At 47.7% G+C, this 25,607-nt stretch overlaps 1 protein-coding gene across 7 annotated transcripts in view; it reads left to right on the top strand.

Annotated features, from left to right (window-relative positions):
• The window catches only part of HDAC4 (histone deacetylase 4), a 170,095-nt gene that overhangs the window by 48,306 nt on the left and 96,182 nt on the right, over nucleotides 1-25,607 (top strand). For all 7 annotated transcript variants that reach the window (XM_088167569.1, XM_014889888.2, XM_088167565.1 and 4 more), the window contains exon 3: nucleotides 18,574-18,645. In XM_088167569.1, the coding sequence (XP_088023695.1) occupies nucleotides 18,574-18,645 (72 nt within the window). The remainder of the gene's footprint in view (nucleotides 1-18,573; nucleotides 18,646-25,607) is intronic.

Raw genomic sequence — 25,607 nt, 5'->3', positions numbered from 1 at the left:
ATTAACGCTGATTTCCTGCATTAAGCCAAAAACAAGGCAAGATTTCATTTCTGGACTTCCTAAAGATGTTAGTCACGCTGACAGCTTCTTAAGCCCCAAACCTTGAGAGCTATAGAAATTTATCCTGTGTATGAAAGTATGTGCTCTTGCCTGTCACCTTGTCCAGATCTTCACATGTTGATCTCCTGCTGCCCTCTCTATTTTTAAAATAATTTGCTTCACTTCCAGCTGTTGACTCTTGTAGGCAGCTGCTTGTAGGGTCCTGCCTGCAGAATCCCCTCCTGACATAAGAATAAGAAGTGATCTGTTGTTTGGAGAGCACAGCTGAAGGCACATCCTGCCAGATTCCTGGGCAGCAGTGCCAGGGGGAAAACTCCTGCCACGACTGCATGGGCATTTCTGAATTTCAGGAAGGTTTTGTCTTTGAGTCGTGTTTGTTTTTTTTTTGTTTTTTTTTTCCCAACGATGACTAAGCCAGAACCTGAGGAGAGGTGGTAACTGCAGTGCTGTGGGATTAAACTTTGTGTGCATCACTTTTTCGTGGTAATGTGTTTCTGAGAAATCTCTCTGTGTGTTCTGCTCCTGCTCTCTCTACTTTCACCCTCAGCAGTTAGTTCTGAAATGCTGGAGCTGATGGAATGACTTCTCCTTGGGCTGCTCCAGCTGCAGTAGTGCAGAGGTGTTGAAGGCATTTTTGAGCCAGGTGGAAGGGCTGTGTGGCACCGGAAGCTCCTTCAGGCTTTGCCCTTCATTTCCAATCTCTTGGCGATGGGGTAGCACTGTTTTGTAGAAGCACAGGATCTGCAGAGCTGGGAAGGTCCCACAGGGATGATCCAGCCCAGGCCCTGAGGCACAAAGCAGTGTAGGTGCTGTGTCCTGGGAGGTCTGGGGTGCGCTGAGCAGAGGTATTGGCGTGCAGCTCCCCTGCCTCTGGTACTCTCTGGGGGAGCCTGTTTTCTGCCAGGATGCTGCTGCCAGCTTGGTTTAGGGTTTATCTCCAGCTGACCATAAGGCAGAGGTGGCTGGAGGTGGTGGGAGGGAGGACACTCGCACTGCTCATCCCGAACGGAGCTGCTTTCCCTGGGTCACTGCAGGGCAGCTGGGCCCAGATTCCAGCTGGGAAATCCAAGTGGTGCTGGGAGAGGCCTCAGAACACCAGGAGCCAGAGGGCTGTGAGTGCTGCACGGATCAGGGCAGCTCTTCAGGAAGCTCGGGTGCAAATACGAGCTTGTTCCAGCAAAGCCAGCTCAGGATCTGGAGGCTTTGGCCTGGATTGCTGTACTAGCAGAGCTGAAGGCTGAGGAGCAGAGGTTTGGTGTAACTCACCGGGCACATCTTGACACCCTTCCCCACCCCATTCCACTGAAATGCACTTTTCCATCCTAAGGTGCTCCTTGGATTGAAGAGTGACCTTGGAAGTCATGGCTGTTGGAATTTTCTTACCTACAGTCACGTTTGTCTTGAAATGGTTTATGAGAAAATTAGTATGAAACAATGTCTTCGGTTTATTTTGTGGCGCTGGCAGGATCCTTGTACATTCTCTTTTGTCTCCTAATTGTTTGCAGGAACATAATGTTGTCATTTGCATGAGTTAATTATGGTAGAAGTTTGTTTGCTCTCTTTGTGTGTGGCGCAAGAGCTGCAGCCTGCTGCTGGTGGCAGGGACCCTCCTGTGGCCCAGCAGCTCTTCCCCCAATTCCCACTCTTTTCCAGCTAGGAGAACCAGGGGTTTGTGATCCGTGCTGTTTCTCTCGGATTTGTGTATCTTTTGGGTAAGTTGGACTGAAGATTCAGAGAGTACGGAACGATCCTTGTGCAGTGTGCTCCAGACTGACCCTGCTTCCAAGCCCGACCCCTCATTCCGTGATCCCAGCTTCGTCCACATCCGTGGCTACCCTGTGCAGAGCTCCATGAAGTGCAAGGAAAGTGGGACCAGTTCGGGGTCAGCACAAGAGCTGCAGTTTGGGGCTCTTTCTAAAGCCCCGCTTATGAAATAGGGGAAAACTTTTTTGTCCCAGCCCCAAACCAGCCTGGCCCCGCTCTTGAGAAGCTCAGGGGTAGGAAAAGAGGAGGCTGGGCATGGAAAGGTCAGAGCAGGTCTGTCCCTCAAACTGCAGGAATTGGGTGGGCTGTGGGTTATCCCTCAGCTCTGCTGGGATTCTGCCTTTCCTTTATTTGACACACTAATCTTCCCTGCCGAGCTGTGGGCAGGTACAGCGAGCTGCTAACTACACATTTGTTTGCGAAGATTTATTACAATTTGGGAGAATCCAGAATGCCTTTGGGCGGGTGGGGGAAAGAGGGGGAATAGCCCCTCCCTGCTCTGGAGAGCGTGGTGTGAGTGCGGCCCCATGGTGCTGAGTGTCGGGGCACATCAGCGAGTTTGTCCCCGTGCTGGCTGCACGCAGTGACAGCGATGAATCACCCGCTCAGCTCCTGATTTGCGTCAATCAAACCACATTGAAGGGCGCCTTTGTTCGCCGTTTGGAAGGCCAGGCCCGCTGCTTCCAGCGGCTCCTCTCCAGGCTCAGTTCTGGGGAGGGAGCCCGTGCTTTAAGGGAGGCTCTTGCTGCCCTTTCCCTTCCAGAACGCACGGATGTGGGCTTGTCTTCCAGAGGTTTTGGTGTGGAAGCACAGGGTTTCTGCCCGAGGCTGCTGTCATGAGTGTTTTTAGGCGAAGGGATGCAGGTTTATCTTTGCGTTTCATTGCTTGTGGGTTTCAGTTTCTTGGTTTTTTTCTTAAGAAGAATTTCAGTCGAATTAAAATTTCTCCGGGAGTGTTTGGACAACGCTCTCAGGCACAGGGTGAGATTCTTGGGGTTGTCCTGTGCAGGGTCAGGTGCTGGGCTGGATGATCCCCGAGGGTATCTTCCAACTCAATAAATTCTATGATTGTTATAGAATCCTCTTTCTGACCTAGAAACTGTGACTGCCACGGGATCACGAGCCAGGCAAAGGCAGCGCCGAAATGCAGCTCCCAGCTCGAGGGGGATTGCAAGCCCAGAAATAAATCCCATTGGCAAACTCAGCCCCAGCGTAGAACACGACTTGATGCTGCTGCTGCTGTTCAGGAGGGCTTTTGGAGAGGTGCTGAAAACCCCAAAAAACCAGCCAAACCCCACAAGAGTCTTATCTGCTCTTTACTTCAAATCTCTGGTACCTTAGAGAGGTCTCCAAGCTGGATCCAGGAACTGGCTGAGATTTTGTGGGTTTCCTTGGAGCCTGCCTGGTTAGGGCTACCTTGGGCAAACAGTGCTTCTCTTGTGTGCAAAGTCCACTGGAAATCCTTCTCCTTTCTTTTCCACCTCTAAGCATCCTCCTTCCACTTGAGATGAATGTGACCACATTCCCTCCTCTTTCCTCCCAGCCTCCAGGGCTGGTAGCTGAGGTGCTGCCCTGCTCCCACGTCCCTGTCCGGGCATTCCCTGCTCTCCCTTGTCCTAAATGCACCCCTGACCCAGTTCATTCCCAAACCACATCCCTGCCTCTCCCTCTCTCTGCGCTCCCAGCCTATTGAAGTGTCTTCCCCTGCTACCCTCTGGCACAAGCCCTTGTGCTCATCAAAACATTGATCTCATGGGCTGTAGCCTTGCCAGCATAATAAGGCCACTGCTCTTCCAAGCACTTTCCCCCCCACCCGCCCCCTACAAACACTGAAACAATTTTTATTTTTATTTTCTTCTTCGGGGCTTGCTCTCATTTTTCAGGCTGAAATTAGAGGATTAATTCCTGCTTTCCTGCTGACAGTTGTGAAAACGAGCTAATTTCCAAGTGTCAGGATGCTGATCCTTCTCTCATTCAGTTCCCAAAGAAGGTAATAAAAGAACTATAAGAATAAATTGCTGTAGCAGATGCAGCACATGGGCATATGGTGGTCTATTAATTCCCTGTGTTCCACCCAGCTTTTAAAATAAATCAATAACTGTTGATAAAACACTAGAGAGCATGCAGGGTTTTTCCCCTCCACCCATCTTTTCCTGCTCTGGACTCTCCGATGGTTAATTTTGGCAGGTTTTGGATAACCTCAGAGTTTCCCCATGGAAATGAGCACTCACAGGTCTGCCTGCCTCGTTCTCCACAGTTGGAGATCTTGTTCCCAGCCAGTTTTACTCCTCGGAGGCAGTCCCTGGCACAGCCTGGCCACAGGGCAGTGGAGGAGTCCCCATCGCTGGAGGGATCTAAAAGACAAGTGGCTGTGGCACCTGGGGACATGATTTAGTGGTGGCCTTAGCAGTGCTGAAGGAACAGTTGGATTTGATGATCCTGGAGAGCTCTTCTTGATTTTAGGCTTCTCTCAGATCAGTCTTTTCCCTGTGTGGAATTCTGTGCTGATCCTTGTCCCTGTTGGAAGGTGTCAGAAGTGTTCAGGAACCCCTCAGGGAGCTGCCTTTCCTCAACCTGGCTGGGCTGGGAGACAGGACAGGAAAGCCCTCTGGGAGTCAGGTGGATCAGTTTGTGGGTTATTTGACAACTTCTAACTGCTTGAGCACCCAAGTGGATTTCTAGCATCTTCTGACTCACCTCATCGTGCAGGACAAGTGGCTGTTTACTCCCCCAGTGTTTTACATTATCTAGAGTTCAAGGAGCATTTGGAGAACACTCTCAGAGATGCATAGGGTGGGATTGTTGGGGTGTCTGTGCAAGGCCAGGAGCTGGACTGGATGATCCTTGTGGCTCCTTCCAACTCAGGATATCCTAAGAGTTTTTCATTTGGTTTTTCACCAGTTTTTGACTGTCTAATCCCTGGGAAGAGCAAGGAGCCAGTCTCCAGCCTGCCCTCCAAGAGCACTCTGGCAGCTCTGCTGCCGAAGGGTAAAAGAGTTCCTGAAGCATCTGCCATTCTCAAATCAAAGGGAACATCACTCACTAAACCAGCACAAAACAGAAGACCCTGGCCTATGGATTCTGTGTTAATATTGACAGGTTGGAGCTCAGAAATAGCACTTAGAAGAGGGAAAGAATAAAGAAAAACCCAACACGAAGACTTTTTGTTGATTTTGTTGTAAAGAGCTTAAAAAAGTTGAGGAGCAAATCAAGGACTCAGAAAATGGTGAAAAAAAGGTTCCAAGTGTAGTCCTAAGTTCCAGAATGACAGTATCCCAGAGTATTTAACAATTTCCACCTAAGTCAACCTAATAGAAAGACTGAACTTTAATTTCCACTGAATTACTGCCAAAAGTTTTCCTTTAGTTGAGGATGGAAAAAGCATTCTCCCTCCTGCTTTTTCAGTTTGTTCAGGATACACAGTGAGGAAAGGAGATTTTCACAGGGGCACAGAATGACAGGACAAGGGGGAATGATTTCTCACTGCCAGAGGGCAGGGTTAGATTGCATCTGGGGAAGGAATTGTTCCCTGGGAGGGTGGGCAGGCCCTGGCACAGGGTGCCCAGTGAGGCTGCATCTGCCCCTGGATCCCTGGGAGTGTCCCAGGCCAGGCTGGATGGGGCTTGGTGCACCCTGGTCAATGGAGGGTGTCCCTGCCTTTTTGTGACAGGCTGCCGTTTTCCTCACTCCTGAGTCTTAACTGCAGCCATCCCCAGTTTCAAAATGCAGCTGTCGATAAATCAAAGGTCAGCAAGGGGCCTCCAAACCATCCAGTCCCTGCAGCTGTGACTGCTGAGCTTTACAGCTCGGGTAACCTCCGGGCAGGGGAGCAGCAGCATCAGTCTGGGCAGGTGCTCCTCTCTGGCTTTAGGCTCTATTCCTGAGGCTTGGGTAGCCTGGAAAAGCAGTCTCAGGTGGCCAAGGATGAGCCAAGCTCAGGAATACAAATACCTGAGGAGGATCATGGTTACCCAGAGCTCATCATCCTTATCCAAGAGCCTGGTTCTGCTCTCATATGCTGTCATAGGATGGGAGTGCTGGCAAATCATGGAATGGTTTGAGTTGGGAGAGACCTTAAAACTCATCCAGTTCTACCACCTTCCACTATCCCAGGCTGCTCCAAGCCCCAGTGTCCAACCTGGCCTGGGACACTCCCAGGGATTCAGGGGCAGCCACAGCTTCTCTGGGCACCCTGTGCCAGGGCCTGCCCACCCTCCCAGGGAACAATTCCTTCCCAATATCCCATCCATCCCTGCCCTCTGGCAGTGGGAAGCCATTCCCTGTGTGCTGTCCCTCCATCCCTTGTTAAAATCCAGAGCTTTGAGGTTTGTGTGTGTGTTGTGAGTGGTAGATGTTTTAGGAAAAGCGTGCCTGCCTCCCTCTGGGAGCTGGATGGGAGAGGAAGATTTGCTCCACGCTGAGGTTCCCGTAGCCTGGGAATACACTGAGGCTTCTGTGTGGTGCTGAGACAGCTGAGTAGAAGGGATCCACATCAATCAAGGATACCAGGGAAACAAGCATGGCATCTGCAGCACAAAGGAAAGGGAGAAACGTGAGGCTGGATATGTGGTGGGACACTTTTGGGAGTGCTTGGCTTTCCTTTCCTCAGTTGGAAATCCAGCTGCTGGGCCGCATTTTTTTTCCCTCTTGCATTCTTCATTTGGAGCATTGTTTGTCTACCCTTGAACAGTGACTGCCGAAGCTTCTTCACTTGTGTGGGCAGCCCTGGAAGTCTGTTTTCCATCTTTCAGAAGATTCCAGCTAGTTAGGGTTCCTTTGTCAATCAATTTTCTCTTGTTTACCAGGGTATTAGGAAGCAGAAATAGAAGCAGTGTGTGTTTTGCCTTAGGAAACATCAGCAGTCCAGTCACCATTCCAGAAATTCCTCTCAACTCATTTTTTTCCCTGTCTGTAGCAGGGCTCACAAGGATTGTGAGTGCTGTAAATGTAAATCTGAAAAGGTCAAACCTCATGTATGCCAGAGACATGAGTGCAGGATGACAGCGATGCAGGGGCACAGTGAATTTTAAACCGTGGCATTGAGAACAAGATGTTCAAAAAAAACCTGTCCAAGGACATGCCTTAGGTATCGAGGAGTTTGAGGGAAAGCAGCGAGGATTTCTTTGTGTTACTCGTTGGCTTCTTAACATGCAGCAGAGAGGGATCAAACCACAGGGTGAGGCTGGATATCAGGGAAAGGTTCTTCCCCCAGAGGGTGCTGGGGCACTGCCCAGGCTCCCCAGGGAATGGGCACAGCCCTGAGGCTGGAGAGCTCCAGGAGTGTTGAGACAGCACTGCCAGGGATGCTCAGGGTGGGATTGTTGGAGTTTTAGTGCAGAGACAGGAGCTGGAGTGGATGATCCTTGTGGGTTGCTTCCTGGATGTTCTCTGGCTCTATGAAAGGCTTTGGTTTGGATTAATCCTGTACAGAACTGCAGTGACACTGGGATCAGCTCTGCCTTGATGCACTTCCAATTCCAGGAGTGAACACCCGTACCCAGCGCTGAGGGAATCTCATCCGCATTGACAAATGTCAAGTGCCTTCAGCTGCTGCTTTGCTCATGGTGCACAAAGGATGAGTGATTCCTGCTGCCTGGGTGCTGGGAGGGGGAAGTGTTTTGAAATGTGGGCCAGGATTAATTATTTTGGGGGGAGGCCATTGATTGGCACTGCTGGCTTGATGGGAGTGTCGGCGCGGCGCTGCCTTCGGCCATCAAAAGGCAGGGGGTGGATTCTCCATCAGTGGCTAGAGGAAGGCAACCCTGAAGTTCCTGTTGGTGTAAAACACTGAAGGATGCAGCCAAAGCTGATGGAGGCATTTGCTATTCAGCAAATTTGTAGTCACTGCAGTTTCTTATTTTAAATAACGTCCAGGTAGGAGAACGTGTTAAGGCTCACAATGTGCGCTGGTTCTAGGGAATGAGAAAATTGAGCCTCCTTTCCTCCAGGCCCAGCACATTCTGGTTTGTTATGTGGAGCCCACTCCTCCATTTGCTGATCATATTTTCAGTGTTTTTCCCCCTCCCATGTAAGCAGGGACCTCTTGGCTGCAGAAGCTCTAAAGGAAGGAATTCTCATGGATTTCTGCGAGGTGCCAGCTGGATTTTGGTCAGAGCACATACAATGCTATGGGAGGCATGACTTTGAGGGGAGAAGTGGCAGAGAAATTACTCCAGGTTAAGAAAAAAAGCCCTGAAAACAAAACTCAAAATCATCATCCCTTTTTTTGCCTGTCTACTTCTGAGTAAATGGTGCCTTAAGGAGTAACTTAAGTAGTAAACCCAAGTATCTTAATTTACGCCTTTCTACTTGCAGTGATGAAGCAAAAGGCAACATAACAACAAAGAAATGAGTTCAAATGAACTGGAGCAACCTGGGCTAGTGGAAGGTGTCCTTGTCTGTGGCAGGGAGGTTGGAACTGGATGAGCTTTACTGCCCCTCCCAGCCCAAAGCACCTACTCAGAATTCCATCTGGAGACCTCTGCCGAGCACTTTTTGGATCGTCTGTTTCCTTTTGTAACGCACAAAAAGTATTTCATCATGCTGATTGTTCCCTCGGAGGGATCCTCAGGGACTCAGAGGTCCCCTGGGTGTTGCAGCTCCTGAGATTCCCTATGAAGGCTGTCTCCAGACAGACCTGCAGCAATCCACTTATGGAAGTGCAGCCCATGAGGAGGTGGTTTGGTGCTGTTTAGCCCCCTGTGAAGGCTGCACTTTGGGGGGTAAAAGTTCTGTGCCCTGAAGGAACAGACAATAATACTCATTAAAATGCTTTTTAATTTATTTTCTCCTCTTTGTCACATTATTTTGAACGTAAAGTTCAGCATTGAGGCTGCACTTGGGGACGAGGTTTGGTGCTGAGTTGATGGTTGGGCTCGATGATCTTGGAGGACCTTTCCAACCTTTTCTGCAATTCCATGATTTTGGTTCAGCCTTGTGTTAAGACAGACTTGCTTCTCCTTGGCTTGGGAACAGGAGTTGCCCCTCTACACACCAGGAATTAGAAATACCCGTTTTCAAAACGTGCTGTTCTCGTGTTACTGTGTGTAATGCAATTTAAAATGCTTTTACTAAAGCAAATCCATATTACTGGTATTATCTACTATTACTATATTAGATCGCCATGGAATAATGAGCCATTGTGGTAAGGAAAACCCATTATGCATTGCAGGAGTGTTTCAGCTCGTGTGAACCCCTTATGTGCTATAGAACTGGAATAAAGGGAATTTTTGAGAGTGAGGGAGTGGTGGATTGTGCCTTCCTGGTGGTAGTGGTGAGATTTTCCTCTGTTGGAACTTTCTGCTGCTTTCCATCATCAGGATGGGTCAAAGGAGGTGCTGAGGGTAGGTGCTGGGAGCTGTCCTTTGGAGAGGGATTTGGTGGTCTCCATCCAGAGTTCTCTGTAGAAAGTGTCCAACTTCTTCATGGCTTTAGTTTAAGGACAGTAATTCCCACAGAAACACTTAGGCTGAATATTTTAAAGCAAAACAGTATTTTTGATGAATGATTCCATGTTCTTGTCTCTAGTTAAAAGTAACCTTTTGTGCTTGGCATTTTTGTTGGGGTTTGTTTCTTTTGAGGGTGAAGAGCCAATGCTGGAGTTTGGAATATGGTCACTCTGGACATGACTGGTTTTAACTGCATGATTGGGACTGATTTTAACTGTATAATTGGTTTAATTGCTGTTTGTTTGTGTACTTCCAGGACTGTTGAACTGATGATTTTGATTTTAACCAAGCACTATCTCCAGTTTTGCTTTGAGCACCCTGAATTAGCATGTTGGGACAGGATTTTGATTTCTGGGTGCCAGTAATTTTTGGTCCAAACTTTGTACACAGACTTACTCAATTTTTACGTGCACCTGCTTGAAATCTGAGCAAAGCAAGGGAAAACTTGTCCTCGTCCCTTTCTGAGAGTGAGGGTGGCACTCAAACATGTCAGTGTTGTTTTCAGCAGGTGTAGGGTGACTTGCAGTTCAGGCTGCTCGTAAGCATGGTCAGCTGGTCTCTGATCCTTAAAAGGTTAGACCAAAAGGATTTTTCCCTCGTGAGCCACAGATTTTGTGCTGTTACAGGCTCGGATGTGGTATTTCCAAGGATGAGTTTCCCACCCTGAACGATGGTGAGTGTAGCAGAAGAGGTGATGGAGCACTGGGAAAGGTTGGGGCTGGAAGCCTTTGGAGTCTGACAGCCACCCAAGGCCTGATTTGTTTGCTGACCATCTTGTTTCCACGCCTCCATATTTATTTTCCTCGATGAAAAATCCCCCCCTTTTTTCCCTCTGCTCTTTCCAATTCTGCCATGTGCTCAGGCAGCTCCTAAGGCCAGAAGGCATCTGCTTACTTGTGAAATCCTGGATTGTTACCATTGCCAGCAGTGTCCAGGGACGGCTCCAAGCCTCAGTTTCCTTTGCCTCTGTTCTCTCTGCCCTCTCTGCTGCATCCAGGAATTTTTCCTGGGTTAGCATGAGTGTAATGGGTTGCTGAGCAAGTGTCCTCATGTCCCTTTTCTGCACTGGAAAGGATCAGAGCCTTTGGATGCAGCCTGCATTGGAAAGAGTTCATGGAATCATGGAATCTCCAGAGCTGGGAGGGACCCACAAGGATCACTAAGTCCAACCTCACAGACACCAACAGATCCACCCTGTGCATTCCTGAGAGCTCTGGCAGCCTCGGGGCTGTGCCCATTCCCTGGGGATCCTGGGCAGTGCCCAGCACCCTCTGGGGGAAGAACCTTTCCCTGATCTCCATCCTGACCCTCCCCAGAGCCATCACTTGTGTGGATCAGCCGTGTTTAGCTCGTGTGCTGGCCAAGCTTAGGGCTGGAAGGCAATCCATGCTCTTTGCTTCCCATCACATACAGTTTGTTCCCTCCTGGAAGGAGGGAAGCCTTTTCTCCCCAAGGCATCTTGTTAGCTTGAACATCATGTCCTGTGAGCATGTGGGCAGGAGCTGGAGCCTCGTTTGAAGCTGTGGAAGGGCCAGGCTATCTTTCAGCTGGATTTCTTCCTGACAGTTTATTCATCTGGAGTGAAGGGAAAATTAAGCAGGTTACTGAACCTTCTCTCCTGCCTCAAAAATGTGCTTCGCCTCTCTCCTGCTGCTGACAATTGCAGATAATTTCAAGGTGCTTTTCTTTTTTTTTTTTTTTTCCTTCCCCTCTTCCCTTGCTTCACTCTTGTATCAGCAATCAGTTTTGAAAAACCTGCTGGAATATGAGTCAGGATCAAAGGGGCAATTCTGTCGGTGGATGTGTGTCTCTCCAATGGGGATGTGTGTGTTCTGAATGGTGGATGATTGGGGGGTGGCCAGGTGCCAGGAGCATCTCTCCTGCTGAACGCCAAGGCACTCCTGGGGAGTTGGCTTTTTTTACTGTGCTGGAGTTCACGGGACCTGTCTCAGCAGATTAAACACCTCACTCTGATAATGCTGGTCTCCTGGAGAAACATTTAACTGGGAGGGTGGAATTCTGCCTTTACCCCGTTTGCCTCCCAAGAAGGACGGAAAATTTTATCCACTTTTGTTAAAAGGCTGCATTATAACTTAAGAAAAAAAAAAAAAAAAAGAACACAGCACCACGCAGGGAACAGGAACATTTTGCAGAATGGCTCTGGAAGGAGCCTGTTGGTTGAACGTAATATTCCAGAGTGAAGTTAAATGCTTGGACTATGCTAATTTCTTGAGGACAGTCACCTTTTCAGATGGATTGCACCCTGCAGATGGTGGCAGATTGTGCCCTCCTCCACTCCTGCCAGGAGCGTGTGCTCACTGACAGAATCAAAGCAGCAAAAGGATGAAGCTCTCCAGAAGAGTTGATGAATCTCTTGCCTTTAAAATTGAAGTGCTTTGTGCCAGGGAAAATATCTATGAATATATTTATAGTCATGAACAGTGGAGTCTCGGCTCCTTCGTCGCAAGTGGGGAAATTGCTGTTCCACCAAGTCTGTGAAAGTGGAATCTACTTTTAGATGCTCTGAAATGGGAATCTGTTTGGTTTTGTTGTTTGGGGTTTTTTTTACCCAATTTAAAAATATATGAAGTCCAAAGTTTAGAAATCTGTACATAATTGACATGAAGATAATATATCCAGACAATCTAAAGCTGGGGGATAATGGCAGGTATTATGGAATCCCAGAGGGGTCTGGGTGGGAAGGGACCTTAAAGTTCATCCAGTGCCACCCCTGCCATGGGCAGGGACACCTTCCACTGTCCCAGGCTGCTCCAAGCCCAGTGTCCAACCTGGCCTTGGACACTTCCAGGGATCCAGGGGCAGCCACAGCTTCTCTGGGCACCCTGTGCCAGAGCCTGCCCACCCTCCCAGGGAACAATTCCTTCCCAATATCCCATCCATCCCTGCCCCCTGGCAGTGGGAGGCCATTCCCTGCCCCTCCATCCCTTGTCCCCAGTCAGGAGGAGGTGTTGGGTGGCCACCAGCAGAGGCCTTCTGGCACTGTCCACAGGAGAGAGCCTGAAATAGAGCCGGCTCTGGGACACAGCCCGGTGCCTGGGAATGTCACTGCTGGGAATGTCACTGCTGGGATGTCACTGCTGGGATGTCACTTGGTGGGTGGTGCCTGCCCGAGGACATCCGAGCTCAGCCTTTCCTGCTGGCCACTGGAGAGGCCACAGGGGCTGGGGCTGAGCAGGAGCAGAGCGCCCAAGGACTGGGCTCCGTCGGGAATGGTCTGGACACCGCTGCTCCATGGGCCCACACTCCTCTGTGGGACGCTGTGTTTGCCAGGTGGGTGCATGGGAGCAGGTGCATTCCTTGGGTTTCCTCTTTCCTGAGCCGTCCTCGGTGTCTGGGGTGCCACAGTTGAGCAGGGTGTTGTTACTTCAGCTGTGTGCTGGAGTTTAGCCCAAATTTTACCTGGCTTTCCATAGTTACCTCCTATGGAGCTAAGGAGCTGATTTGGAAACCAGTTATAGGAAAATGGAATGAAAACTAGTATTAAATGCTAGTGGGTTTTTTTTCACTTGGAAGAAAAAATAGGCATGAAAAATGTAGTATACGTTCTCTTCTTTTAAGGTGTTTTATTTTTCCTTCCCTGCACTCTTTGTTGGGGGGCAGAGGGAAGGTTGGCTGTGGGGGGTTCTGGCTTTCCTTGCCCAAAGAGGAAGGGAAGCAGATCTCCTGGAATGGGCAGCTCCTCCTTCTTGCTGGAATTATGCCAGTGAGCGTTGGATGGAGAGGATGGGTTACTGCGAACCGCTGCTCACTTGCATTTGCATGGAAAGGATTATTTTATTCCTGTGGATTTCCAGAGTGACACATCTCCTCAGTTTTGTGTGGATGAAGTCATCGGAGTCTGCTGAGGAGGCTGAAGACTGTCATGTTTAGAAGGAGTTGCTTTATCCTCCTACTGCAAAGAATTAAGGAAAATAATGGCATAGGAAGTGGAACACAATGCTTCCAGGGTTTGGCATTTGAGAAGTGGTGCCTTGTCATTTGAATATCAGCCTGTCAACACCTTGAGGACCACAGGTTCCTGTTTAAACACTTCTTAGGTTATTTTGGCTTCTAGGATAACTTCCTAGTAATAAATTAAATGTTGCTTTTTGTGTTAGCAGCTGCTGAGCGTTAGAGTCCCGGGAGGGTTTGGGTTGGAAGGGACCTTCAAGACCATCCAGTTCCAAGCCTCTGCCATGGCCAGGGTACCACTCACTAGATCAGGTTGCTCAGACCTCCATCCAGCCCTGCCTTGAACTTTTTTATTTTTCCTTTTATCTTTTTACCTTGATGTTAACCAAACTGTGACCTGCTGGAATTATCTTTACGAGGTCCAGGGTAAGGAGAGCAGTACCAACCTCTTGTGAATGTTGCACCTGAGTATCTTCAGATTCTTATGAGGTGTTTGTTTGGATTCTGGTGCAAAAGAAAGCTCGAACCCCATCCTGGTTCTCTCTAGTGAGGTTCTGAGTGCTGGGGTGGGCTCCTGGCTTCGAGAGAACCCCCTCACTGACATCTGGACTCTGGAATATCTCTGGAGCAATCAGGAGTGTCAAGGGTGTGAGGGAGGTTTGCTATTCCAGATGTGCCAGCCTCTTCCAGAACTGAGGAAGCCACCAGCCTGACCTACTTTCTACTGCATCCAAAGCAAGGAGTCAGAATGAAGACAAATCAAATATATGTATATATACCAGACCATCCTGGCGATGGTGATGCATGATGTCATCCACTGGGAGGCAAGGTGGCTCACTTCAATATTAGCTGTAGTTGTAGTAATCCTAATAACTAAAAAATTACCCCACATGAACGGGATTGGATTAACTTTCATCTAAACGGGTATTTTGATAACTCTGACAGATCCGTCTCTCTTTCTCCACTTGTCTCCCTTCCTGCTGTCTCCTGCCCTGCCCGTGCGCGACTGCAGCATTTTTATTTTTACCATCCACCTTTAAAGTGTGAGTAAAGAGTGCTTAAACCCCGAGTTTGCTTCCGTGGAGTTCCACAGGCCGGGGCAAGGTGCTGGGTATTTTACAGCAGTCACAGCTGGTTCCAGTTGGAGCCATAATTGCTATTTCAGCTTGATAGGTGCTGTAAATCTCCGGGAAGGGAAGAGAAGGATGCTCTCGTTTTGTTAGGCTGCCTCTCTTTCGGATGCAGAGTGCATCTTCCAGCTCTCTGGGCTAATTAAAATGCCATTACAGTACATGTGGTGCTACAATACAGTCTAGGGAGACTTCCAAAAATAGATCCTTGAGTGCAGACAAATTAGAGAGGAAATATGCACTGAGCATTTTCTCATAGGTTTAAAGAGAAATAATCCATTTGCTGCCCTAATTGCTTTCTTGTAAATGTTGAAGGATTCCCCCCCCTCCGTAAATTTCGAGTGAGCAGACAAATAAATAACGCATCCACGATAATTAGCGTTCTCATTGCTAATATTGTAACTCGTCACACACGCTTGATATGCAAGTCAGGATGTTCCAGTGGCCTGTGCTTAACGGTCAGGGGTGGAGACTTTTTATTCCTCAGCCAGCCTGTTTTAGCTGCCTGGTATCCCGAGGCTCCAAGGGGCAGAGCATGATCTGGTTTTTAAATTCAGCCAAACGCTCGAGCAGAGCCACCCACGGACCCTCTCCAAATCCTGCCGGGCAGAAACGCGGAGAAATCCTGCTTGCACATTGTCCTTCCCACAGCCCGGCTCGGGTACGGAATGCAGGGCGCTTTTTATAGCCTCACTGTGGGTACTGAGAGCAGAGGGGAAAGAATCCCCACATTCCTGTGCCTGGAAGAGATCCATGGGGATTGCTGGGGGCTGACACGTGTGACAGAGACGGCGCAGGAGTGCTGGGCAGTGCCAGGGCCGGCCAGGAGCTCCTGTGTGCTGCAGCCTGGGCTTCTCTGCCAGCAGCCTCTTGCAAAGGCAAGGAGGCTTGTGCTGGCTTGTAGAGTCCCACAATGATTTGGGGCCTCAAAGCTCATCCCATTCCACCCCCTGCCACTATCCCAGGTGGCTCCAAGCCCTATCCAGCCTGGCCTGGGACACTTCCAGGGATCCAGGGGCAGCCAGAGTTTCTCTGGGCACCCTGTGCCAGGGCCTGCCCAGCCTCTGAGTAAATTCCCTGCCTGCTCAGAAGCCCCTGGCTGCTGTTGTGCAGTGAGGTTCTGTCCAGAAGATTTATGAGCAAAGGAGACAGAAGTTGGTCAAGTGGTCTCAAACTCTCAGTGTTAGCAGAAAGCTGCTCATCCTGAAAAACATCCCTGGGCCACTCTGTTGTCTTCCTTCAATGGAGAACAGGCTGATGCTGGCAAAACTGAGTTCTGCAGCCTCTCTGTCTGATTTTTAAAAATCTCTCTGAAGTTTCTCCTTGGCTGCCCACAATTCATCTTCAGGTGTTGAAGCTAAAGCTGTGGCCCCCAAGGCTGCCGTGTCCCCGAGGGATAACCTTGCACGTGCACATCCAGGATCACTGGATCCTCACTTGGATCCTCTGCATCATCACTGAATGAATGGGGAGTGCTTGGTTTTGGGAAGTCCTTTGGCTTTTCCTTCTTCTGGCCTTGCTTGGCCAGGTATTTCGCATTTGTAGTTGTGCTTTTTTCTATCATTATCACAGAAACAAAGGTTTTCCTCCTTTGTCACTCCATCTCCCATCCATCTGATTTTTTTTTAGCTTTAATTCTGCATTTCAAGCTCCAAAGGGAGAAATCTGAGTCAGTAATGCTGATTTTCTCTACCTCTTGCTCCTGTGTTTCTCCCTGTCTCTCCTAAACTTTTGCTTCTACACCTCTGTAGATTATTTCCTCTATTCCAGGTGTCCTTTAAAAATAATTTTCAGTTGCTCATCGCTTCACTCCAGGAATTCAGGTAGGCCAGGGTGATTTGCATCAGGCTGAAAGATCTGAATACATGGAAAACTATTTAAATAACCTCTTCGTTCCCAGTTCTGCCCTGCATTTTTAAGCTCATCAGAGTTAATTATAGGCAGGCTGCTTGCAGTTTTTCTTTAAGACCTCATTGAATGTTTCAGCCTTCCATTTCTCTTCATTTCTTGTCCTTTTGGAGCGGTTAAGTTGTATTTCCCTGTCCTCATCTGGTTTGGTTTTGCCCTGGATGGAGTTGATGATCTCAGAGGTCTTTTCCAATCTTGACAATTCCCTGTTTCTGTGAAATTGTTCGTTTTGCTGCTTCATCTTTTCCAAGGGATTTTATCTCTCATGTTTCTGGTTTATTCTGGACTGAACTTGTAAACATTTTGCCTTTGTTTTGCTATTTTCAACATCTTTAAAACATGCAAGCTCAGCTACTTCCAGACCTGTCCTGGCTCTGTTTTCTGAATAACTTAAACAGCTCTTTGGAACAGATTAAGATAAAAACCAAAGTGTTCAAATTTCCATCAATGAATTATGGCTTCATCTTGTTAATTAATGAGTAGAAATGCCCATCTGGAAATTAAGCTACACAGAATGTTCCCTGACTCGAGCCATGAATCAGCCAGGCTGGTGTCTGCTTCCCTCCAGGCTCGGTGGACAGAGCACTTTGTCTCAGAGTTTTGGGGAAATCATCAGGCTGATTCTTACAGAACCGATCTGAGAGGATGTTTTCTTGCCAATTCTGTTTAGTAGCTCAGGACCAATTTGGCCAGCAGAGAGCTGGGGAATATTTTGTAGCTTGTCTGGGCTGTCTTAGTATTCAAAGCAGAGTTTGTGGCTTGTGAGAAGAGTCAAACCCTGATTGCATGGCTTGAGCTCCTTGCAGTGCTCCAGCAGCGCCACATCCTTGTGCTGAGGGAGGACTCCAGAGATTTAGAGCTTTATTTTTTGTTTTATATTTTATTTTGTTTTGTTTTATTGAGCTTTATTTGGATAGCAAAGACAGAACCTTGGTCTTGGATAGCTCAGTTTTGCTTGAAGTGTTTCAGGTGTCAGTGCTTTAAAAGGGGATTCTAAATGTGCTGCTGTGATTAATCTAATACTCATTTTTTGAAACAAAGATTGCAAAGCATTGGTTTGAGGTTTTTTTGGTTTTTTTATCAGTGGAAAAATTAATATACTTTATTTCTTAGAATTAAATGTCAGTTGACCTGGGTTTGTCTCACAGAGCAGCTGGGTGCTGCTGCAGGGCTCTGTTTTGTCCATGGGCTCTTTCCTCTGAAGGTACATCTTTGTCAGAAACTGCCCAGCAGAGAAGTGAAAATACTCTGCTCCCCAGGAAAACTGGGGCTTTTTCTGGGCTGTGCTCTCCACTGGCTCTGGAGCACCTGATGGCTCAATGATATTTAAAATAGTGATGCTTTGCTCTTTCCCTTCCATCTGGATATGGGCACTGGAGGTGAACCCAGGCAAGACATGGAGAAGACCCCAGCTCTGCTTTCTCTTCAGGAAAACTGAGAAAGCAGGGAGAAAAAAACCAAATCTTAACATTTTTCTAACCCTGTCCTTTGCCTGAGAGAGATGGGATGGCTTCTTGGATGTCTCCAGACAGGGTTTGACTTGATCCTATCAGGGCTGCAGCACAGAACAGTGTTGGAGGGGAAAAGTGAGACAGACTGGCAAAGGTGGAACAAATAGGTTTGGGATAAATTTTCTATATCCAGGGGTTCATAATGACACTGAAAACGTAATTTAGCATTTTTTGCTTCGGCTTTTCTGGGAGGGAATGTGTGACTAGAAACTCAGGTGTGGCAGTCTCCCAACACTGGTTGTTCTGTTTAACTCTACCTGGATGCAAGATACAATCTTGGAAATATTTTAAATAGGGAACTGCTTCAGCAAGATGGATTTGTGCATCTCATTTACAAAGTATGTTTTTAATGCCTTTCTGAAATCCAAACTTATGCAAAATGGGGCTTGTTATGCATGTCTCTGCATTTTAATCTCCTGCAGTGATTTGTCAGTTTTCCTTAACATCTCCCTGGCATATTCCAGCCATTCCTCAACTTTGCTCCGTGGGGCTGCGTCTCTGTCTTGGCTCTGTTCTCCCAGCAAGGAAGGAATGGCAGTTTAGTTGTTCTCTGGTAAGGTTTGTGAGCTGACATGCCTATTTCCTCAGCCTAGGGTCAGCACCAGTCGTGGACTTAAAGACCAGGAAACTCTGAGTGTAATTCAGAATAGAGTCTCCTTTGTTTTCTGCTTCAGCTGTCCTGGGAATGTTCTAGTTTCCATTGATTTGTGCTACTTGTGTTTCTGCTTTGCATCGATAATTGGTTACTGATTTGTTTTTCTGCCTGGAATGGCTAAAAATAGCTCAGCTACCCAAAGTGTTGATGTGATTTTATTTTCTTTTTCCCTCCTCTTTTTCCAGATGGGCTTTCTGGCAGAGACCAGCCAGTGGAGCTGTTGAATCCACCTCGAGTGAACCACATGCCCAGCTCTGGTAAGGAAAAAACCTCCTTGTTACACCTGGTTCCTGTTCTGAGGGGTGCAGGAAAACGCTCTGCAGCTCTGCCTTGCGAGTGGGAGAGCAGAATGCAAATGCAGAATGCTGGAGCAGAGTCTGTTAGGACTTGCACACCTCTGCTTTCCCAGGCTGGGAGAGTGGGATTTGGGAATGGAGTCTTGCTTGGAGGAGGCTGGGGGAGCCCAGCCTGGCGAGAGATGCCTTAGAAAGGAGAGGACAGGAGAACGAAACAGCATCTGAGCGAGTCCTTTCCCAGCCCAGAAGGAGTTTTGGGAGCTGCTGCTCTCATTAGGCACAAGGAGCAGGGAGCCAAGGCAGGGCTGATCAAAGTGTGTCACGCCAGGCTCTGGGCTGTTTGCTGTTCTCCCTCTCCTCATGATCCTGCCATGGCATCTCCTGGGGCTTGTCCTCCTGCTCCTCATCCTGGCTGCTCCTCGCCAAGCTGGGAGAGCTCTTGGAGCTCAGGGCTGCAGTCTTGCAAGTGATGGAAACCAAAGTTCTGCTCCCAGTACCTGGAATTCTGTGGGAAACAATCTGCTGCTGGCTTTTGGGTTTGCCCCTGCTCTCTTCCAGGTACAAGCAGAGATTTTTACCAGGGGTGATAAGACATAGCAAACATTGCCTACTCTGCAGGGAGCAGCTCAGATCTTCCAAACGCCCAACTTTCCCTTCTCTCTTGCCTTCCAAAATGCCCTCAGGCCCTTTTCTATTAAGGATGAGATCTCGCAGAAGATCTGAGCTCTTCTGGTAATGCCAGTTGGAAAGATGTAAACGAAGTTTATTCAAAACAACTTCAGTACACTGGGGAGGGGAGAAAAAAAGTGGGCTGCGACCTAACCTAGATTTTTGTGGACTTAAAGGCCTATCTGGGGAAGGAAACTTTCAAGGAGGTAGAGTTGTTGCTCTGAGGGAAAAAAAAAGGAAGAGATAGTTGTTTACCAGGAACAGGCGTTTGGCTTTAGATTCTGAGAAATCCCTCTCCCCTCCGTGTGCTCCCAAACGTGTCCGTCAGGTAAGGGATGTTCTATTTTCCTAACCCTCACAGGGATTCTCATTTTAAAATCACTGTGGTAGCACAGGTCAACTTACAGGTTTAACTGCCCTCCTTGGTGGTGAGCTGGATTGGATTTTGTGGCTCTGTGGATCATTGGCCAGGATTGTAAAAGGGATGGGTTTGAATCTTCTATTCGTTTATTTTTATATTGATTTTGCTTGCTGGTTAAGTTTAATGTTTCCTTTTGAGGTATTTCAGGCCAAAGGCTGGTGCTGGTTGAGAGCTTGGGGAACTTGATGGTAGAGTCTAGTCTGTTCTGGCTGTTTTTCCCCGGGTGAAATGAGGCTGTTTAGTGGAGCAGGATTTAGAGAGTTCTTGCTGTTTGGACTCCATTTTGAGTATTTTTAATAGCTCACCTCTGTGCTTTTGGGTAAACAGTGAGGCAGGGATCCCTGGGGAGCTGTGCTGGTGTGAAGTGGGTGGGATGAGAGATGGTTCTCCCAGTAATTGAGCTGTGGGATTGGAATTCAGGCTGGGAGAGCTGAGCGTGCTCACCTGGAGAAAAGAAGGCAGCGAGGAGAGCTCAGAGCCCCTTGCAGAGCCTAAAGGGGCTCCAGGAGAGCTGGAGAGGGACTGGGGACAAGGGATGGAGGGACAGGACACAGGGAATGGCTTCCCACTGCCAGAGGGCAGGGATGGATGGGATGTTGGGAAGGAATTCTTCCCTGTGAGGATGGGGAGGCCCTGGCACAGGGTGCCCAGAGAAGCTGTGGCTGCCCCTGGATCCCTGGGAGTGTCCAAGGCCAGGTTGGACATTGGGGCTTGGAGCAGCCTGGGACAGTGGAAGGTGTCCCTGCCCATGGCAGGGGTGGGAATGGAATAACCTTGAAGCTCCCTTCCCACCCAAACCATTGTGGCATTGCCGTGTCTGGTTTTTATCATTCTTGTCTTTAGGAGTTTGCTGCAGATCTTTCTGAGAGAAGAAAGGAGAAGTAACACCAAGCATTGCTCGGGAAAAACAAGTTGTGTGTGGGATTGTTGGGTGGTGTTCCAAGTCCCAGGCATGACTGAAATAATGCTATTAAGAAACAGTATAAAGGGAAGAAAAAAAAAAAAAAGCTTGATTGTGTTCAGGGATATTTTGTTTAAAAGATTCTCCTGCCCCAGTCAGGGTAAGGTTGTGTAAACTTGAGTGGTCGATGAGCTTTTATGCTTTTCTATTCAGATAAAATTTCTATTTCAGATAAAATCACTGCGGTGTGCTTGTAGGAAACCAAATGTTTTTCTCTTCACCACTAACCAAGTGAAGGAGAGGTTTGACCCTTTTTCTCTGGTGTGAAATGGTGAGAAAGTTTAAAAATCCTCTGTCCTGCAGAGCATTTCAACTCCATACCAAGAAATATTTAAAGCAAATTTCTGAAATGGTTTTTAGGAGTGAATTTGGTTGACTAGAACTGAGTTCAGTCATCGGCAGTGAAAATTATTTCTGTCTTCTTTTCTGTATAAATTAAAGATTAATTGGAGGAAGGGAAACATTTTCCCTTTTCAAAGATATATCACCTGTAATTGGCACTTCTGAATGTCTGAGGTGCTCACAGAAGTACAACAAGACAAAGCCCCCCCAGCCCACAGCCTGCTCAGGAGTATAATAATAATAATAATAATAATAATAATAATAATAATAGTAATAAGTTTGATAACTCTGCCTGCTCTACCTTGGGCTCCCGAGGATTGCTGAGCCTTTGGCCCGGGAGAGGAAAAGGAATAAATTAACTTCATTGAGCAACCTTGCTTCTCTTAAGTCGTTCTTTTTGTTGTTGGTGGTGGTTTTTTTTAATAACAATAATAATCAGAGGCTGGGGAGGCCCCTGGATCCATGGAAGTGTCCAAGGCCAGGTTGGACATTGGGGCTTGGAGCAACCTGGGACAGTGGAAGGTGTCCCTGCCTGTGGAAAGGGGCTGGAAAAGGATGACGTCTCTTCCAACAAAGAGCATGAAGTGGGAGATTTCAGCTCCCTCCTGCTTCTTCTGCTTCCTAGATCTAATTATTCATTCTCACTTCCAGAGTAATTTGCAAAAAAAAATGATGTTGATGTATATAGGAATAAATGGTTTGTACAAGTCTCTGGACTAATATTGTCCCTTGGTTTTGCAGCCAGAGATTAATCCCTGTCTGTGAGGGAATAACATGAGGTTTTGTCGTGCCCCAGAAGTAGCTACCCCTCAGAAAGGCTTTCCTCTAGAGTTAAAAATATCCTGATATATAATATGGATATGTACCCGAAGCCCAGGGTGGGGGAGAAACCCATCCAAACCCCCCAAATTACCATCAAAAGTCAGTTCTGGGAAAAATCATTTTGATGTCACAACTGTACACTGAGCAGATTCAATCCTGTCCTCTCGTTAGGTTGTTGAAAAGCTGCAGCTCTTTTTGTCAGCCTTGGTGTGAGTTTTTTGCCACCATTTAGATGCTCTGGTGTAAGATAAGATTCCCAGAGAAGCTGTGGCTGCCCCTGGATCCCTGGAAGTGTCCAAGGCCAGGCTTGGAGCCACCTGGGCTAGTGGAAAGTGTCCTTGCCCATGGCTGTGGATGGGCTTTGAACCATTCCATGATTCCAAGGTAGCAGAGAAAACTGCAGCTTAAAGCCTTGAGAGTTCAGATCAGCTCAAGCTTGTATTTCCTGCAGTACTTATGATTTATTAATATTTGTCTTTCATTTCCAGCCCTGAGCTAAGTGGACAAACTGTAGCCCATGCAGTGACAATAAAAGGAGTGTTTCACCTGCTGGAGGCACTCCTGGAGCCCAGCCTCAGAGCCATCCCTCAGCAGGGAAAACCCTGCACAGCCCTTCAGCCAGCTCTCCCATTTCCATGGAGGGTTTGCTAAACTGCTAAACTTTTCTATGAAAAGCCCTTTGCAGTCAGTAAATTTGGGGTTATTTATACAGGAGAGGAAACTGCCACATCTAGAGGGTCTGGGCAGCTCGCTGCAGAGGAGCAGGGAAGTTCAAGCTTCAGAACCTCTTTTCTGGAACCTCTGCTGTTCCTAAACTCACATTTTGTTGGTCATGGGATAATTTAATGATCTTCTAACTCAGCTTCAGCACTTTGTGCATGTGCAGGGGTGTATGGAAGAGGGATGAGCTTTTTGGCCACTTCTGTCTCAACTTCAGCATCCATGTTCCACGTGGAATTAAACCACTCCTCCAGCCAAGCTGGGAATCAGAGAATCACAGACTGGTTTGGGCTGGAAAGGACCTTAAAACTCATCTTGTCCCATGGGCAGGGACACCTTCCACTCTCCCAGGTTGCTCCGAGCCCTGTCCAACCTGGCCTTGGACACTTCCAGGATGGTCCTGAACTGATGTGATGCTGGAGCCCAGAATGTAAATATCCTGCTCCCCGGGGGTTGGAATAGCAGGAGCCCACAGCTCCTCAACTCTGCTTTGTTGTCTTTTGTCTCAGAAAATGTATTTATCTGTCATGATTTATCTGTCTCCTTTCTTACCCATGAGGAAATGGTTATCAATTGGAGGAGCTGACATGAATTATTAATGATTATCCCTCTTTTAACAGCTGAAAGCAGCACTTAAATGTGAAGCTCTTGAATGCAGCACTAGTTTCCTGGATGAAAGGCAGGAAAGTTTGCTCTGCTGCAAGCCCCAACTTGCTGGTTTTCTTTCTTCTTCCCTCACCTTGCTTAGTTCATTAATTCACACTGATCAGCTCCAGAATTCACTGGATTCTCTTAGTCCTGACTCTTCACCAAGTGTTATTTTCACAAATAAGAATTCTCACTGATTCCCTACCACAGGAAAGGTTGTTTTGTGCTTTTGATTTATAGAAAAGTAGGTGATGAAGGGAAGAGCCTTTGAATGCTAAAACTCTGTGAAGAAAACTTAGGGAAGGAGGAGATGGCAGGATGCAAGCAGGCCTGGAAAGGCTCCCTTGAATGGTTATTCAGGAATTTGTTCCTCTGGCTTTGCTAAAAATAACAGTACTGTGTGGTGAATGAAAAGTGATAAATGTTTCATGGAAATCGATCATGGATTGAGGCCCTCCTCGGGGTAAAATCCCATGTGCCTCCCATGGGATCCTGGGGGCCATGTGTGTTTGCAGCCTGGGTGTTTTACCTGGGTCTGCAACCTCCAAGAGGTACTGGGGTGAAATCTTTGTTGTTTTGCTTTTATTTAATTCTCAGTCCCTCCACTCTTTTGAGGTGAGGCTCGTTGTGGGGCTGTGGTGGTCCAGCACTCCCTGTACTCCATTCCTCTTTTCCATGGACAGATGGATGTGAGCACTGCTGGAGGATGAGGATGGAGTGTCCTGCTGTTTCCAGGGGCTGTCTTCCCTTTGTCTGCCTGCCCTTTCCATGGCTGTGCCCTGCACTGCAGAGCTCCCCAGGGCACTCTCTGCCAAAATTAACTGGGGGTAGTTTATTGCTGAAGGGGAAAGAGCCACCACCTGAGTTCCCAGGATTTTAGGAACTCCTCTTCTAGCACCACACGCATTTATCAAGATCCTGGAGGCTCTTCCCCAGTGTGTATTGATTTTCAGGGCTATATTTGGCTCTGCTTTGTCTTTGGGCAGTGGAGGGAATATCAGGTGAATGTTTTGTGCAGCGAGGCCTGAAATACAGCAGCAGTCTCCAGATGCTTCCCTGGGGGATTGCTGATGGTTCATTAAAGAGACCTTTCCTTGTTGCCCAGGGAAGCTGTGCATCCCCCATCCCTGGAAGTGTTCCAGGCCAGGTTGGATAGGGCTTGGAGCAACCTGGGATATAGGGGAAGGTGTCCCTGCCATGGCAGGGGGTGGAACAGGATGGGCTTTAAGGTTTCTTCAAACCCAGACAATTTCATGATTCTGTGATTAACTATTTCCTCCTTTGGCTTAACTGATATCTTGTGATCTAAACCACTTAATCATCACTACTTTTCCATCTGTTTCTCATTCAAGGAATTGTGTCATATCAGATGATTCATTCATATTTGATTAGAGATTTCATTATAAGCTGGCCTGAAGTTTTGTATGATCTAATGAAAGGCTTTGGAATCACTGATTTGGAACTGCAGTTGTAATACACAGAATAAATGTACTGCATGTTTTGATTATACTTTTCCTAGGTACTTTTTAAAGCTCTGACAGCTCTTGCCAGTGAATTGTGTACGTTGAATTAAAAAAAAAAAAAAAAGCTTCTGATGAAATGCAATGATCTTTTCCATTGGAGAGAAAAACTCCCAAGCTACTACCAGACTTCTCCAAGTTGTACTGAATGAGCAAACAGTGAAATTTAGGCCAAAACTTGCCTTTCTGGACCCATTTATAATCCTGCTTGTAGACAGTCACACTATAATGATATTAATGAAGCTCTTGAAGATCCTGAGTTGTCCAGCCTAGGTGCCATACGGGAGGCATTTTATTTTCACTGAGGACAGTCACCTGCTACCTGTGTGCAAATTGTTCCTCAGATTAAGTAAATTATTACAGTTTTTTTTTTTGTTTTTTTTCAACAAACAGGCGAAGTGGTAGCAATAGTGTATTTTTAACAATGTTCACGGGGTAGAGTTGGAGACGTTTGCCCAGGGATTGAGGGCTGGGACTGGGATGGATCTGGCCGGGCACAGGTGTGGGTTTGTCCCTCCATTTCTGAACCCTCCTGTGACAAGCAGTAGGATTTCCTGCTCGTTTTCTGCTGGCACTAGGGGCTGAGATGAGCTGGGGGGCTCACAGCAGTTTTGGGAAGGTGTTTGTGACTCCCTGGGAGGGGAAGGCGAGCACAGCCAGCTCCTGCCCATGCCCAGCAATGCTGGGAGCTGCTGTGCCTGTCACTCAAGGATGGCACCTTTCTTAGGGTGGCTTTAGGCCTCAGCCCAGGCTGGATCAGAAGGGTTTTGCTGAGCTGAGCAGCAGAGTTTTCCAGGTAAAACTCAGCTCAGAGGGTGGC

This window comes from Sturnus vulgaris, chromosome 7 (genome assembly GCF_052056855.1).
Source record: "Sturnus vulgaris isolate bStuVul1 chromosome 7, bStuVul1.hap1, whole genome shotgun sequence".
In the NCBI taxonomy this organism is placed as follows: Eukaryota; Metazoa; Chordata; class Aves; order Passeriformes; family Sturnidae; genus Sturnus; species Sturnus vulgaris.
This window is presented reverse-complemented; position numbering and strand designations above follow the sequence as displayed.